The sequence below is a fragment of the Ursus americanus genome, chromosome 2, assembly GCF_024610735.1.
Source record: "Ursus americanus isolate L20-20 chromosome 2, mUrsAme1.1.p, whole genome shotgun sequence".
NCBI lineage: Eukaryota > Metazoa > Chordata > Mammalia > Carnivora > Ursidae > Ursus > Ursus americanus.
In genome coordinates this window covers 54,023,399-54,038,167 of record NC_142128.1, presented here as the reverse complement: position 1 = coordinate 54,038,167, position 14,769 = coordinate 54,023,399, and the positions used below count along the sequence as shown (strand labels likewise).

General features: G+C 33.2%; 1 protein-coding gene across 2 annotated transcripts in view; it reads left to right on the top strand.

Annotated features, from left to right (window-relative positions):
- Positions 1–14,769, top strand: part of SPATA17 (spermatogenesis associated 17) — a 205,286-nt gene that overhangs the window by 66,613 nt on the left and 123,904 nt on the right. For both annotated transcript variants that reach the window (XM_045809617.2, XM_087856311.1), the window contains exon 6: positions 3,466–3,589. In XM_045809617.2, the coding sequence (XP_045665573.1) occupies positions 3,466–3,589 (124 nt within the window). The remainder of the gene's footprint in view (positions 1–3,465; positions 3,590–14,769) is intronic.

Sequence of the window (14,769 nt, the reverse complement as noted above, 5' to 3'; positions counted from 1 at the left end):
CTTAGAAAATCAGATTCCATGCTTTGCGTCATGGATTTCATCCACAATCGTACACTGATCAGGAAAGAGAAAGGAAGAGATCACTGAGGGAATTTGAGAAGATATAAAAGATTGGTATGTGGTTGAGTTGATAAAGCAAGTAGTCTAGAACATGGCTTAGAGTGAAAATTGAATATATAGCTAACACCTGTGTAGCGTCTTCCTATGCAATAGCCCCACTCTGAGCACTTTATGTAGATTAATGTATTTGCTCCTCACAATAGCTTGATGAAGAAGACACTAATACTAATATATTTACATTTTATAGACAAAGGTATTGAGACTCATATATTAAACAGCTAGTAAATAGCACAACAGAGTTTATAACCAGGCGTCATTTCAGAGTTTATGCTGTGAACCATTCCACTGTATTGCTTCCAAGTAGCTATTATTATTTTAAATGATTGCCATCATAATTAGAATATGTATTTTATCATTATAAATATCATTAGATTTAGCAAAATATATTGAATATGAAAGACTTTGAAAAAGTTTCAGTATTTTTTACCTTTATTTTTAAACTAATATCACCAGATAATTTATGTAAATGAAAAGTGATACAGGAAGTCCTGGGACTTCCCAAGTTTCTTTAGCTATGCAATAGAAAACAGCATCATGAAATAAAAGAAAATGTATGTGGTTCATTCAATAAAAAATATCTTCTGTCCTGATCTGCAGTTAGAGAATCCGTAAATCTAAGTATCCTAATTCCATTTCTGTCATTAACTGATTTGTTATTCAGAATACATCACTTTATCTCTTTATGTGTTACCGTATTTGTAAAATAAGGTAATTAGTAACATCTATCCCGTATATATCACAGGTTTTTTTTTAAGGATAGAAATAATACAATATATATGCCTGAAATGAAAAAAATATATTGAAAACAACCTGGAATTATTTGGGAAAAAATTTAAGTGTTTTAGAAGTACTGCATTAAAAAATTTTTTTTAAATCAATAATTTCATAATTTTATAAACCTAGTTCAAGTGGTATCCATCATTTAATCTTTAATGGGATAATAATTTTTTATTACATCCTTTACACTGAGACATCTCTTGATCGCTATTGATGCAACAAAAACTTGTATACCAGAGATAAAAATTTATTCAGCTCTTCCTACTTGGCCATTAAACAAAGACTATTTGACGTGGTGTTCAGTATATCTGTACACTCTCAAGTATGGCTATAAATCCGGAACATAAGATTGATTTTTTTTCAAAAATCGTATAAATTTATTAAATTAATTACTTTTGTGTTTTGAGATTACCACGGATTAGTTTTCCTAATGTTTTGTCAAATTTCTTGGATTTATTTTTAGGGCTTTTCAGTTCCTTCTGGGTTTACAGTGTGTTTTCTTTACATACTGGAAACTGACATTCTTTTACATATCTCTTGATTCTTGCTTTCCTTGTCAAGCTTCCTGAGTACATGCTGTTTTCAGTTTGTTTCCATATCCCGAAGATGGAATGTTTTTACTACATCAAATAATTTACACTTCTGATTTTATATCCAAGTCCTATTACTTCTTTGCACCTTACCTGTTCATTTGTGTGTACAATTATATTGGGTATTTTTTTCTTTCCTATGTAAGATCTCTTATTCATTAGATCATTTATAGAGCACACACTTCTTTGTAGATTTTTTTTTTTTTTATTTTTGTGATTGCTTGGAAAATTACTGTGCTTATCTTTGGAATGACATAAAATTGGATGCATGCGTATCTGAGTAATTATCCTCGTAGAGGCAGTTCATTGGTTATTTTAAATTATCTTAAAGACTTATAAGAGGAATTATAGAAGAAATATTTTTTACATAATATTAAAAGTAAAGATGAAAATTAATAATGTATTTAGTTTTTTATGTAGTATGTGATTGTTATTTTTCTTGGTAAAAGCTCTCATTTATTCATATGTACCTGCCTTGAAATTTGTACCTTAAGGACAAAGAAAGGTCACCAATCCTTCTAACTCCTGGTTCTTTGTCAAAAATGGACACAGTTAATGAGGTTTGTTTGGTACAGAACAAATTCTCAGACACAGATAGAGATCCTTTCAATGGAAACAAATTTGTTTGGCTTTACCAGGTTACTTAGCGATTAATAATAGCCTTGAGATGCAGGTCAGAAAGGTCATTGTACCAGCTTGCCAACACAATCTAAATGTGCAGCTAGCCCAGCTCTGTGGGCGCAGAAGCCCCCAAAATACTATGCATAAAGTAAAACAGGCTATTTTCTGACTCCTTTTTTCATATTAATAAGCAATTTTCAAGAGAAGGGTGGCAAAATGAGGGCCATGCCACTCCAAGTAATTCATTTATTTTGCAATTTAATCTTATGTTGAAAAAAATTGCTCTGCTGCAGTAGCATAGCATGGTGATTTTTAAACGTCAGTGTGTTTCATAAGTAACCTTGTATGAAGTATTGTATTAGTAGCCTTTAACAGAAAATTGCAACAAAAATATTTCTAGACATTGAAGTAGAAATGAGAATCTTTTTTTATTTTTGGAATCTTTCCCTCCACTTTCCCTTGGTATCTCTGAGGTAAATGCTCAGGTGATTTGCTTAAGGTTTTACTTAAAGAACTGGACACTAAGTTACATACCTATTTTTGAAAAAGAATAACGTGTAGTTTCAAAACATTATTTTAACATGAATAGTCAAATTTGTGCTGTGAAAATAAAAGATTTCTTTTTTCCGTGTTTGATAATATCTTATTCTATTTATCAGATGTTTTTTCCACATAGTATATTTTTAAAGGTTTATTTGTGTTTAAATTTCTTAGATACACATAAATGATGAAATTTTCATTATTTTAATGGAATTTATTATACCTCGAGAGCCATGGACTTATTTACCTGGTTTAGCTTTTATTTTAATTATCTGTATAATTGAACAAAATAACCTTTCAAGTGCAGGATAATGCATGCTGGTATTATTTGAACTGTTAACTGAAGTAAACTTAAATTAAGTATATATATAAAAACCCATGACACTTTCAGAATTAGCCCGTTAGTATACAAAATAAATGATTAGAGCTTTGTAAATATGAAATCGAAACTTAAAGTCAGTAGCTCAGATGTTTTCTTGGGGTATTTAAGTGTGTCCAATAGCTAATCTTCAACCAAAGAAAATGGCAACATTGTCGTTCACTTACTTTGCTCTTGATATATTTCCTCAGCTGTTGAATTAATGATAATATGTAGATATTTGATTTAAAAAATTTAACCACTGAAAAATCACTTAAATGCTTTTTAGAGATTGCAAAGATTCAGTGGAATGTGCAGGTAAGATCGATTACACCACTGATTTTGATGGATGTGGGTGAAAGTAGCCCCTCAAAAACTTACTTGATTATCATCCGTGGAAGAATGAAAATGCTGGCAGATTTTTAGTATCATAAATAACTGCGGATTGTTTTGATGCAGGGAAGCACTGGAGGAGTTTGCAGAGATGAAAGAAAGAGAAGAGAAGAAGGCCGACCTCGAAAGGGAAGAGAAGAAAAGAGATTACCAGGCCCGAAAGATGCATTACCTCCTCAGCACAAAGCAGGTTGGTCTACCTGTGCCTGACAGCTCCCGTAAACCACTTGGGCCCCGAGCCTGACAGAGATAAAGTAGCAGGCTGAATGGGACATGACTTGTTGAAAAGATATCACAAAGACACTACTTCGAGTTCAATTTCGTGCTTCTGTGTAGGTGCGCGCAGGCACCATGACTCGTCCGTGACAGCAGCTGCATAGACGCAGCCGCTGGGCCGCTGGCAGAAAGGTCCAAGTCAGCAGTGTCATCTGCCACTGTGATAACACTACACGAAGGGCATACCCTCGCTTTTGAAACCCATTCTGAGTGGCTTATTGTTGTTCTGCGAATTGAGCAAGGACTAAGAAGTTATTAAACCGAGGTCGCTTTCAGGTTTTCCCTTTTCCTTGAGCTAATGTTGAGATTAAAACCATTCTTGCACCCTTTCTAAATTTTGATGCCAGTTTTCAGTAAAGCTTTGAACAAACCTGCTTCAGCAATTACATCTTCATATTGAGATACAAATGTGAAGTTTGGAATACTTAGAATGATTTTCTTATCAGTGGTAAAATTTCAGTGCCTCAAATCTTGTCAAGTTGCTAAGAAAAAATACATTTGGGGTGTAGAATATTCTGCTCACAAAGAAATGTGGTTAAAAAACAACAGGACTTTGGGGCTTGAAGTATATTTTGTTAGTTGAGCTTCAGGCAGGAAACCAGCAATTTGTGGGTTTTTTATTCTTTCTCAGAGACTTTCAAGTCCAGTCTCATAGTTCCAGTCGGAGTCACACATTCAAATGTCTCAGACATAGGCAAGGCAAGTCTGTGGTGGAGGGTGCTGGAGGGTGTTACCTGAGACTGACGGTCATGCTTCGAGACATCCAAATTCAAAAACATTAAGTACTGGACTGGCCATGTACATTTAGAACAGAGAACTGCACTTGTAGCCTCTGTTTGGTAGTCTAATTAACAATACTTTTAATAATGGTAACTGTCTTAAAATTTACTTACATTCGTATAGCTGAGATATCTCCATTTAACAGAGAAAAAACCGGAAGAGAAAATTATGGGACTGATTTATAGACACAAAACTAGTGGTGGTAAGTCTGGTACTCAAACTGAGGTCTTTAGATTCTAAACACTTACACAATAAAGATAATTTAAAAAATAATGGGGCGCCTGGGTGGAGCAGTCGTTAAGCGTCTGCCTTCCGCTCAGGGCGTGATCCCAGCGTTCTGGGATCGAGCCCCACATCAGGTTCCTACGCTGGGAGCCTGCTTCTTCCTCTCCCATTCCCCCTGCTTGTGTTCCCTCTCTCGCTGGCTGTCTCTGTCAAATAAATAAATAAAATCTTTAAAAAATAAATAAATAAAAATAAATTAAAAAATAAAAAGTTGAGGTATTTTACATTCAATTATAAATCCATAAGAATGTAAAGAATTTATCTGTATAATTGGTGGGCTTTTTAAATGTAGAATCACAAATCAAGAATTCTTTTTTTGACTTTAGTTATTAGTAATTTTAATTTTGATAAAACTAAGGGAGTCATAAATATATCCTTGAATTCTTTAAACCTGATAATAATTATTGGGTACAGTTGTTTATTTTGATAACTCTGAATCCCTTTTATACCTTGAATCTTCTTAATCTGAGGTCTAATTGTGCTGTTTATACTTATGATGGGTAGTGTAACAGCAAAAATAACTTTTTAGATGGTGAAATCAGATTTAATGGAAACATTTGTTAATTCTTTTATCCAGGGTTATTTAGATATCCACATAGAGGAATATTTTAGGAAGTCCATAAAGACTTAGTTATTTTATTAATAAAAATAATGGTCTAGCAGGGGGCACCTCGGTGGCTCAGTCAGTTAGGCATCCCCCTTCAGCTCAGGTCATGGTCCCAGAGTCCCAGGATTGAGCTCCACATCGGGCTCTTAGCCTGCTTCTCCCCCTGCCCCTCACCCTGCTCATGCTCTCTCGCTCTCCCTCTCTCTCAAATAAATAAAATCTTTAAAAAATTAAAAAAAAAAAAGAAATAGCGAATATCCATGGAATACTTACCGTGTGCCACAGAGTATGGTAGGTACTTTATATGCATAATTTATTTATTTTGATTTCATTTCAGTTTTAAATTTAAACACCTGGTTTAACAAATTATTTCACAAACTTGACCATGTGACTTGACTCTTGGACCCTAATGAATTTTTAATGTTACTGTTGTGTTTTAGGTATGTTTGTGTTAACAAATATCAGCTGTCAATGCCCTGGCCCATTTTCCTTCTTGTTTATACCTTGCAGACTGCTGGTAATATCCATGTATATAAACTTTAGTTGAGTGGTCCTTTGTCTCCAGAAATCCTTGGCATCCAATAGAATGGTTGTTTTTGAGGCACTGTGTACAGTAGAATCAGTATGAGCATTGACATCAGAGCTAAGTGGGCATCCAAGCTCTCCCACTTAGGGTAAGATCAGGAGATTACCTGGAATTGTCTGTTTCACTCTACAATTTGAAAGAACATTATGAGAATTGAATATAATATATTTAAAATACTACCTGGCCCTTAGAGAGCATTCCAGTAAATGATAGCAATCATAATTAGAATTTAACTTACCAAGGGGAGCCTGGGTGCCTCAGTCAGTTAAGCGTGTGCTTTTGGCTCAGGTCATTGATCCCAAGGTCCGGGGATGGAGCCCCACCTCTGGCTCTCTGCTCAGCAAGGAGCCTGCTCCTCCTTCTCTCTCTGCCTGCTTGCGCTCTCTCTCTGTCAAATAAATAAAATATTTAAAAAAATAAAAAGAATTTAACCTATCAAGGATAAACGAAGATTCTATACTTTGATTTTTTCTGTTTGTCTTAGTTGTTGGAAGCATTCATTTTCTCATTTCTTTGCTTTGCTTTCCTTTAGTTATTAATGAAAATTAGAAATATTTATAATGATCTTCCCCAACATCACCCTCCCCCGTTTACAACTGGTCTCACAGACTTGAGGGCAATGGAGGGGAAATGATGTTCTTAAATCCCCTTCCTTGGAGAAGAATATTATAAAAATATCAGAGACTTTCATTTGGATCTGGCAAGTTGGTCAGTTTTTGTTATAGTGATCTTCATATTTGATCACAAATAACTGGAGATAAAATAAAACCCTTTGAACCTATGCAAACACTTTTATTCCCAAAGCAAACTTTTTTTTTTTTTTTTGGCAATGAAATAGAACAGTGGTATCATCGTAGTCTCATCTGTTGACTTTGATCAGGGGATTAGTTTTACTAATGGGATGGTACTAGAAATTTCGAATGTTTCATTCCTTATATCTACCAGATTTGCTTTACTTAGCTTTAAATCAGTATTTTTCATCATGATATAAAAAAGTTGAATTTTAAACTGATATTACAAGTCGCAATTATAAAACATCTTTACCTAAACAAAAGTATGCAATATTCACCTTAACCTAAACAAAGATATGCAACACTAACATTAATAAATAGATTGAATATAAATCTTAACTTTAAAATTCTTCAATTATTCCAAATAACATATTTTTGAGTACCAACAATCTCTCTGATACCGAACCAGAAGTAGGACGTATAAATGTATGCTGTGTGATCCTTAACCAAAAGGTGCTTTCATTCTGATTTTGGTCTATGCCAAACAAATGTTTTTACTAGAAAGAAATTTGACACCTTTCAGTTACAGTTTATATAGGTGGTCTTATTGAAATTAACAACCATTTATATTTAGGATTTTGTGATTCCATTTATTATTTTATTTTCACAAAAACCTTTACTTTCCCTAACCTGAGGAAGACTCACACATATTTCAATTTGGGTATTATTACTGATTTTCTCAGCATGACTTGGCTATGGGGGAGAAATTAAGCTGCAGATTTTAAAACATTCCTGAGATAGTTATAGATTAATTTTGTTGCTGTTTTAAGAGTTTTGATTTCAAATTATACAAAATACACATTTAAGTACAAAATAAAAGCCAGATATGAATTGAGTATTTGTTATTAAAGGCTTGTGTCAATTTTAACTCTCAATTTGTGCAGTTATTTGAAAGTTTACTGAATAAATATTCAAGTGTAAATAATTTTTATAAGAAGTACAGCAGGATTGGAAAAGTTCTGCTGATGTACTTAAAGGGAATAATACCATAATAGCCTTTTTAGAACTATTTTATTGGTGACTTCAATAATTGAGGAGTGATTTATAATGTTATATAATGATAGTTTGTTGAATGCTAATTTTCATATTAAATTTTCATAGGTCTAATATAGCTTCACTTAGATGAGTATAACTAAAATGTTGACTCAGACAAAGAATGCTTTAGAAAAGGTAAGAAATTTTCTAAGCCAAAGTTGTATTTGTGAATTCATATGTAGATAATAAATGAAGTCATGTGTTATTTAATGTATTAATAATTTTAGGGCTATTATGCTGATATACTGACATACTCATACTGATAACCTAGTTTCACAGTCAATGTTAGTACAAATCTAGTGTGTATCTTAAAATAGTTCTAAAATATATTCCTGATTTTTACTGATATTAAGTATCTCATCTTTATGCAAGCAAATATGTTAGCACTAATAGGAATTACACAAGTAAATAACTAATATTGCAATGAGTGAATTAATAGACCCCTCAGGGTTTTATTAATTAAAAAGTTCAAGTCATATTAAAGCACCTTTTGTATATGTTTATTTCAATCAGAAAGCTGAACATGGTAACTTATTTGCATAAATAATCAATCACCATTTACTAGTAGTAATAAGGTTAATTTGTTGCTACAGACATAATAGGATTAGTCAATTATATTTCCCAGAAAATACTATTTGTTATGCACCCCATCACCTGTAAAACAGGATTGGGTTTAGTGCCCTTATTAAATGAACACATCAAAAAATCTTTGTCCCTGTAAAAGTTTTATGAAAAGAAAGCTAATTTTAGTTGATTTGAATAAGTAAAATGCAAACATTGCTTCCATTTGTAAATTTAATTTATCTTTCTGCAAAGATTGATTATTTAAATAAAGTTATTTATTTTGATTCAGTAACCAGTCAGACTAAATCTGACACATATAGGACATATTTCCTTTGAAGAAAATCTCATTTGCAGATTTGTTTTACTCCAAATAAACTGACTTTCATTCCCGTCCTTGTTCTTGGGTAATAAATTATGTTGTCTGCTCCACCTACTGGTAGATACATGAAAAAGGCCTATTGTTGGATTCATTAGAAGACGCTGCCTCTAAAATGTTGCCAGAATTTTTACAGATCCTCCTTGAAAACAGCAGGTTACAGATACAAATGTAAGATTCAAGATCCACATTATAAATAATGTTTAGAAGTATAGGTTATTATATAGAATTATATACATTGCTTCCTGATCAGTGAAAAATAATAACCATTTTTTATTTCAATACACTAATAAAAAAAGAATAGATACAAAATATATGCATGGCTATATTATTACTACATGTATTTTATTTTATAATAATGGTTCTTAATAGTTTATACATATTCAAGTTAAAATTAAAATGAAAATTTATAAATTTAATTAAAATTTGTAACATTTTATGGAAATAATTTTCATGTCATCACTTATATAATAGGTTTTCAGTGTTTTTTCTTTAATGCATAGTTTTTATATGGACACTGAGGTAATGATTTTCAGTTATTTAAGATTCTTTAAAAGGACCCCATACTCCAATTAATATTAATAAAACGTCTTTATTTTATTTCTTGAGAGAAACAAATGGTTTCAGCAACTTTCTTTTTCAAAATTATATCAAATCACATGTGTATATGGAAGGAAAGTAGCTTAATTAAAAAAACAATATAACAAAAATAATTGATACTCTGTTGATGTGGATATGATATTGATATGGATAGCATGTTAATAAGACACATTTTCTAAGATAAAAAAAATGTGTAAATTAAGAAATATAGTAAGTCTTACAAGTCATTTATTGCTTTCAGCTCTATCTCCTCAAAATCATAAATGGGGAGATTCTGTGCTTAATATGTGATTGCTCACTTTTAATTTGAGGTGATGAAATAAGAGAAGAATGGCAGCCTTTCATTGTGTACCTGCACATGGGCAAGCACGCATGCATGTGTGTGTGTGTGTATGTGTGTGTGTGATGTATCTTTGTGTATATGGTGTAGTTGGAAAGCATCTTTGGAGATCCTTCTCATAAGGCATTTTCCTTAGTCAGTGGTATACCACAGCAGCAGTTGGGAAACTCAAGTGTGGTGTTAAAACGTAACCCTGTAACAACTCGTGGAATACACTTTTACACCTCTTGATCCTTATCTAAAAACCACTTCTTTGACTTAAAAATATTATGCTCCTCTCTCATTTCTAGGATAGACCCCCACTTTCTCTTTTTCCCTCTCCCCTCCTTTCCCCCACCTCTGTATTTCCATAATATACACGCAAAAGGATCTATGCCTCAATATTTATGGCTGTTAATAACATCCACTGTATTGAGTATATTACATTTCTGATCTTCATGGTTTGATGCAACCTGATTTTGAGCATTCACGTGGTTCCTTGCTTCTGCTTTTTGGCATTTTTTCTTCTTTATGTGATTTTTTTCTTTATTTGTCCAAATCAGTCTTTATTTTGATCAATGTTCTAAACTATTCCTATTCATCCAAATTTTTAAAATCTTTCCCTCTTTTTTATTTTCTGTGTAAAATTGCGGACTTCTTTCAATTTATTCTTCCTGTCATCTTTTAAATAAATTCCATTATGTCCATTTCCTGAACCCTGAGCAATGGTAATAATCTCTAAAATGATTTTCTTTTTGTTCAGTCTTTTTCTCTTTGTCCCAGTATATTTGCCACTATCAGATGAATTTTGCTAAAATGGTACTTTTTATGTCATGTCTCTTTGCAGTTTATAAACCTCCAACGATTCCCTGTTGTCCATAGGATAAAATCCAAAGTTTTCAGCATACACATTTGAAACTTTCCGGACTGACTCTATTCTGTCTATTTATATTCAGTCTTATCTTCCTTTCCTCCTCAGGGTGAGCATCCTGATACAGTGTGATTTTTATATCCCAGAAACGTTCATCACAAGGGTCTCCTTATATGAGATAGGTGACTTCTTGTGGCTTGTCATATTCTGGAAACTCAGAAGCTTCCTTGTTACCTCCCCCATCCCCCAAAAAGAGTCAGCATCTCACATATGTTCCCCTAACACTTAAATTTGCCATTATTTTATTGTTAGAGATACATTTCTTTTCCCTTATTAAATTAAAATACTTTTAGAAAGGAGACAGCTATTAAGGTGTTCTTATTAGTATAGCTTGGTGAAAATTAATAACTGTGAGTAGGCTATCATAAAAGGAAGGAAGAAAAGTATGTCCACAGTCCTGAGGCAATGCCTAGAGTATGAGGACCAAGATGGGCATAAGGTTGGTAACGAGGGGAGCCAGAGATGGTAAGGGCTATATTAACTACATGGAATGTCTGGGGACACCTTAAAAGGCACCGTAAAGATAATTAGGAGGACGTGTAAGAGAAACTTAGCAGTTTTGTCATTTTGCTTAGCATCACTGCTATTTAGTATTCCTAGTTAACTGTATCCCTCTAGATTCCTCTTATTTCTTTCCTGCATTACACAGCATTCTCAACAATGAATTCTCAATTCTTATGTTAGCCACTCCCTGGTTATGGCACATTTTTTTTAGGTTGAAAAGGTCTGGCAGTAAAACTGAGGATTATGGAAGTAGGGAGTGGGAGTAGATTCATAAGTCTTACATGAAGGATCTTATATTTGTTTTTGCCAAGTTCCCAGTACTTTGTATGTTTCCATGGAGAAAAATATAAAAATAGGAACTCACACTGACAGAGGACAGGACCCCTGATTGTAATATACTAGAGCAGCGTGGGCTGTTTAGAGATTACCTTTCTAGCTCTTTCTGTTAACAGATTAAAGAAAGCAGGTCTGGAAGATGAAGCAACCTGCTCAAGGTTATAGTTTATTTAAACTCTGTGATGTTGGGGCATCCTCAGGACAGTGCAGCCACAGTGAAAATCTGAGTTAGTGATCTACATCTGTGGTCTACATGTGATTCACCTCAATAAACTCTATTTGGAAGGGACTTTACCTTAGGTTTATGACTATCTTTTTATCCTTGAAAACACTAGCATTCTGAGTATGCACTGCTCCTTGAGTTACCCTCAATTCATAGCATTCGCTTTTTACCTTTTCTCTAAAATGTTTTTTAGTACTTAAAAGGAACATTGATTTGAATGAGTTCATGGACAAATAGAAAAACTAGGGCCTGCATATAAAAGAGTGAATGAAGCAAGCCAGACATATGTAGATTTCTATGGTGTCTTTCTGTGAATAGCTCAAAGCACTTTTATTACATTTATCCCCACAATATTCTATAAAGTAGCAATTATCTTTCTGGTGATTGAAATGCTCTTGTTTGGTACTCATTTTTTCCTCTAGACACTTGGCAGATTTATTCTTTCCTGAAGACTGTGTAGTGAATAAAGATCTGACCTATGATCTTTGGATCCCTAGTTTAAGAGGCAGGTCCTCAAGTTTGGTCATTTGCTCTTGGTCCCAAGTGAACTGTCCACATCACAAAACCATCACATAATTTGTTACTGTTGGCAGTCTCTGTTCAGAAAAGGCCAAGGACTGAACTAGCATGGCGAATGAATTAGCTATTAACTTTTACATTTTATTTCCTCCCTCTTTAACATTATAGTTTTTACTATCCTGTAATATATGAAAGAGATAAAATTATTGTCCATTGTCAGTACTCTTTGAAGAGATAAAGTGAAGTGGTTAGAAAAAAAGTCTTATGTCCCCAAATAAGTCCCTTCCCTGTTCTTCTCCTTGCCATCGTTTATCTAAGAAATGGAGGCAAAAATAATGATGGAAGCAAAAACAAAATGAAAGTTAATTTAAAGAGAGACCACACAGGTAGAAAAGTGCCTTAGCTACTTTTCTTATGTATATTTTCCTTTTCAGCATACTGCATTTTAAAAGTTATTTTAAAAACTGTCCATTAGCAAAACACACTGTAAACTTCTCTTGTGCATGTGACCAGAGGCAGATTCATGTGTTTTGGGGCCTGAAGCTTATACAATTTTGGGATCTACCTTCAAGAAGAAACTACACAAAGTAACAGATATGGGAAGATGAATATAATGAGCAAAAAATCATTTCAAGCACATTTCAAATTTTAACATCTGAGAACACCACAAGATCTAAATATAACAGTAGTTTTATTAACTGCTTGATAGCTCTGTCATATTTGCTCACCATATTTTGGTTTCATGCTCTTTGATTGCCTCTTTCTTTGACAATAATTTTGTTATATTTTCTAGAGTGAAAAGAAAGTTATTCACTCCTTTTTGTAGGAACATTGATCTAAATTTTTCATTATCGTAAGAAAGTTAAATGGTGCGTTCCTATTTGTATGCTGCGTTATTGAGTATATTTTTGAAAGGGAAGATCTTCTATTTTGTATGGGCAATGAGAAGAATCAGATTCTCCATTTGAGAAAACCCCACTTCTCTTCCACTAGTCACATACTTCCAGGCCAGATGGTTTAGGATGTTCATAGTATGGTGCAGCCTCTGGTCCTGCACCTTTATTCATGATGCCTGGTGAGTCTGCCCACTGGGTTCATGAGTATTCCTGAAAGTTATTCCTGCATTGGGATTACTAAAAAGTTTTAACTATACTTGGAAGTAACAGAAAAAAAAAAAAAAACCACCCATAAATATACCTAACCAAACCTTAATTAAATATACACCCACCTTAGCTTTTTCCTGGTTTGGTCTCCAGCATGCCCATAGCCATTTTGTGCCGCCCAACCCAAGTATGATAGAGGATAAGTCAGAGCGTAAGAGACAGTGGAACTAACTGATGTCTTACTTTCACAGATTTTACAAAAAAACATAACCATGTGAACAAATTGCCAGGGTTCCTCCTTGTGTTATGGAAAGAGCCTATGAAAATGAGGGCCTCAGAGATTAAGTTGAATCAGTTTCACTGTTCCTTCACCTCTAGTCGGACTATATTTTTGTATTGTGTTAAACTTGCTTAAAGAAGTTTTAACTATTAAAACTATTTTAATTTAATTCGATTTAATTTTATATGAATAATCTGAGTATCAGATATCAAATCTAACATTCAGACATTTAAATGAACATTATTATTTTAGTCCTATCCATGAAATTGAGGCACCTGATTTTCTTTAGTCCTCTATTTATCATGTTTTATTTTTGGACATCAAACTCAGGGTCTGTTTATTTCCATCCAGTCATGAGGCAAATTTTTAATGTATTGGGTGTGGGGTAGGGAGAGTTCTTATTAGGTATTACAGGTATTAAATAATAACCTGTACATGCACATCTATATATGTGTATGTGTTATCTGTACATATGTGTATATGCATACACAAATACAGGCTTATACAAAATGTCAAATACAGCTTTAATAGAAAATTCAAAAGTCAGAAAAGAATTAGAAAAAATTTGTAACAAAAGTAGTTCCCATTTTCTACCTTAATGTAAAATGTTTCTTTACTTACCTTTGTACTCTGGCACACCATATTTTAAATTGTATTATACGCAGATGTTTTATACAGGGTAATCGACAGCTAACTGTATATGCTTATTTCTGTTTTTATAAAATTAATGTTGTTAGTATGTTGATTATAATCAATTTTTTCAACTTCTTCATTGATTAGAGAAGACTGAGTTTTTGGTGGTTCCTTTTGCTGTCCCTAATTGTAATACAATGAAATCTAAAACTTAGAAACTCAAGGAAGTTATACCATTGCTGTAACTAAGATCTGATGAAATAATTGGAGCTATAATACTTTATAGATTTGAAGATGTATTCCTACTATTATTATGACTACTTCTCTATTTTTAAGACACTTCAGAAATATTTTAGAATGAAACCAGTTAGAAGTTAGATGCTGTTATAAATGGATAAATAATGAAGAGGTAGTTTGTCAGCTCATGATTTATCTTAGCTCTTCTGCAAGTCCAGAAGAATAACTTTATATAGATCAGCCCTGCTCACCCCCCCCCATGTTCTTAATATTTAAATTCACTCTTTTGGATTGGAAAACGTTAGAAATATTTCCACTGAATAGCTGGAAGCCAAATTTTAAAATCTCTGGCTTTGAATTAATCCATCTTTTCTTTATTTCTTCT